Source organism: Palaemon carinicauda, chromosome 5, assembly GCF_036898095.1.
Source record: "Palaemon carinicauda isolate YSFRI2023 chromosome 5, ASM3689809v2, whole genome shotgun sequence".
In the NCBI taxonomy this organism is placed as follows: Eukaryota; Metazoa; Arthropoda; class Malacostraca; order Decapoda; family Palaemonidae; genus Palaemon; species Palaemon carinicauda.
In genome coordinates this window covers 118436090-118438589 of record NC_090729.1, presented here as the reverse complement: position 1 = coordinate 118438589, position 2500 = coordinate 118436090, and the positions used below count along the sequence as shown (strand labels likewise).

General features: G+C 30.4%; 1 protein-coding gene across 1 annotated transcript in view; it reads left to right on the top strand.

The window, feature by feature from the left end:
• Positions 1–2500, top strand: part of LOC137640537 (uncharacterized) — an 8316-nt gene that overhangs the window by 1890 nt on the left and 3926 nt on the right. Inside the window, exon 2 of the mRNA XM_068373052.1 lies at positions 1368–1414. Within this exon, the coding sequence (XP_068229153.1) occupies positions 1368–1414 (47 nt within the window). The remainder of the gene's footprint in view (positions 1–1367; positions 1415–2500) is intronic.

Here is a 2500-nt window from a genome sequence, read left to right as displayed (position 1 = left end):
TATATATATATATATATACACACACATATATATATATATATATATATATATATATATATATATATATATATATATATATATATGAATATATATATACACACACACATATATATATATGTATATATATGTATATATATATTTATATATATATATATAAATATATATATATATATATATATATATATATATATATATATATATATATATATATATATATATTTATTTATATAGAGTGTGCGTGTGTTCGTATGTACTCGACTCTCAAATAGAAACTTTTTAGCTTTTACCGATTTTCCATAGATATTTTCCTTTGATAAGGACATATCAAAAATGATTTTCATAACAACCACATGTAAAACTCATCTGATGCCGTTTTATTCTTTTGTTATTTTATTATTCTTGACCCATTACTTTGCATACTATATACACACGACATGTGGTCTTGCTTAGAAAACAAGCTTTTTGGATATGCAGATGATGCTACTCTCTTTGCATCAATTCCACCTCCTGAATGTAGATCTGACGTTGCTGAATCCCTTAATAGAGATCTAGCTAAAATTAGTGCATGGTGCAAATTATGGGGTATGAAGTTGAATCCGAACAAAACTCAAAGTATGATTCTAAGTAGTGGCTCCTCAACATCCGGATCTCAGCATTGATAATGTTGCTTTACTCTGTAGGACTTTTTTTTTTAGAATTTTAGGTGTGATATTGATAACAAATTGACTTTTGAGAAACATGCTATCTTTTTCTTCTTCCTTTACAACAAAATGAATTGGCTCATTGAGAAAGTCTTTTAAGAATTTCGGTAATCAGTCCATTATGAAGACATGTTTTAATTCTTTCTCTCTGTCTAGTTTCGAGTATTGTTTGCTTATCTCGTTCTATAGTTTTTATATGACTGATCTACTTCAACGTTGTTACTGATCTTAATTAAGATAACATGAATTATTTCATTCATTTCTCGTCATATGTAGTTTATTTTGTCCTTATTTCCTTGTTCTCAATAGGTTACTTTCCCTGTTGAAAAATCCTGCTGTTCTAACTAGGGTTGTAGCTTCGCTAATAATAATAATAATAATAATAATAATAATAATAATAATAATAATAATAATAATAATAATAATAATAATAATAATAATGATGATGATGATGATGATAATAAATATTCTATACAAAATAGATATGTTTAGTTCAGCAAAATGAGTCATCATAGGTCCCCTTCAATAAATCCCGTTTTCCAAAATACAGTTCTTTTTTTGTTCTGTTGAACTTAGAGATTCCTCCGGGCATATAATGGCCTTGAGGAAAATCGCATATATTTCTTTCTAAGTAATCAGACTACTAAGACCACTTTTATTTGACAGGGCTTCTTGTGCACCAGTTCCTCTCCCACCTCGAATGGAGACGAAGCGTGAGTAGCTTTTGTTTGCTTGACCACAGTACGCCTAGAAGAAGTTTTTAAGAATTTGAATTAGGAAAATGTAGCAACTAATGATAAGGGAGAATACCTGGAGATTTGCAGATTTCATAGATGTGTTTAGTGAATTATTGGAGCCATTAAAAAAGATGATAAAAGATTTGAATAAAAAAAACAGAAGAAATGTAGGACTGAAAATGAATATGAGTAAAACTAAGATAATGTTCAATGAAAATGTAGAGACAGCAAATATGAGTTATATAAGAACCTCTAGAAATTGTTAATGAATATACATACTTAGGGTAGACAGTGACTGTTTCTCCAGGACACGAGACTGAAATTAAAAGAAGGGTAAACAGGGGATTGAGAGCTTTTGGTAAACAATATGCCCCTAGAGAGCTGCTGGGTCCTTTGACCTGCCAGACAGTAATACATTGGATCCCTCTCTCTGGTTATGGCTAGTTTTTTCTTTGCCTATATTCTGGCTTATATTTTACACATTCTCCTCTGTCCGCATACACCTGGCAACACTAAGATTACTCAGCAGTTATTTACTCAAGTAGTTCACTACTGTACTGTAATTGTCCAGTGGATACTTTCCTCTTGGTAAGTGTAGAAGAGACTTTCTAGCTATGTTAAGCAACTCTTCTAGGAGGACACTCTAAAATCAAACCATTGCTCTCTAATCTTGGGTAGTGCCATAGCCTCTGTACCATAGTCTTCCAATGTCTTGGGGAAGAGTTCTCTTGCTTAAGGGTACACTCGGGCACGCTATTCTTTCTTATTTCTCTTCTCTAGTTTATTTTGAAGTTTTCATAGTTTATATCTGGAAGATCTATTTTAATGTTGTTTCTGTTCTTAAATTATTTCACTTGTTCATTATTTCTAACATAGTTTATTTATTTCCCTATTTCCTTACCTCGATTTGCTATTATTCTCTTTTTGAGCCCCTGGGCTTAAAGCAACTAGCTTTTCCAAGAAGTATTGTAGCTTAGCTAATAATAATAATAATAATAATAATAATAATAATAATAATAATAATAATAATAATAATATCACCTCCTCTTAACATGTCTTGAC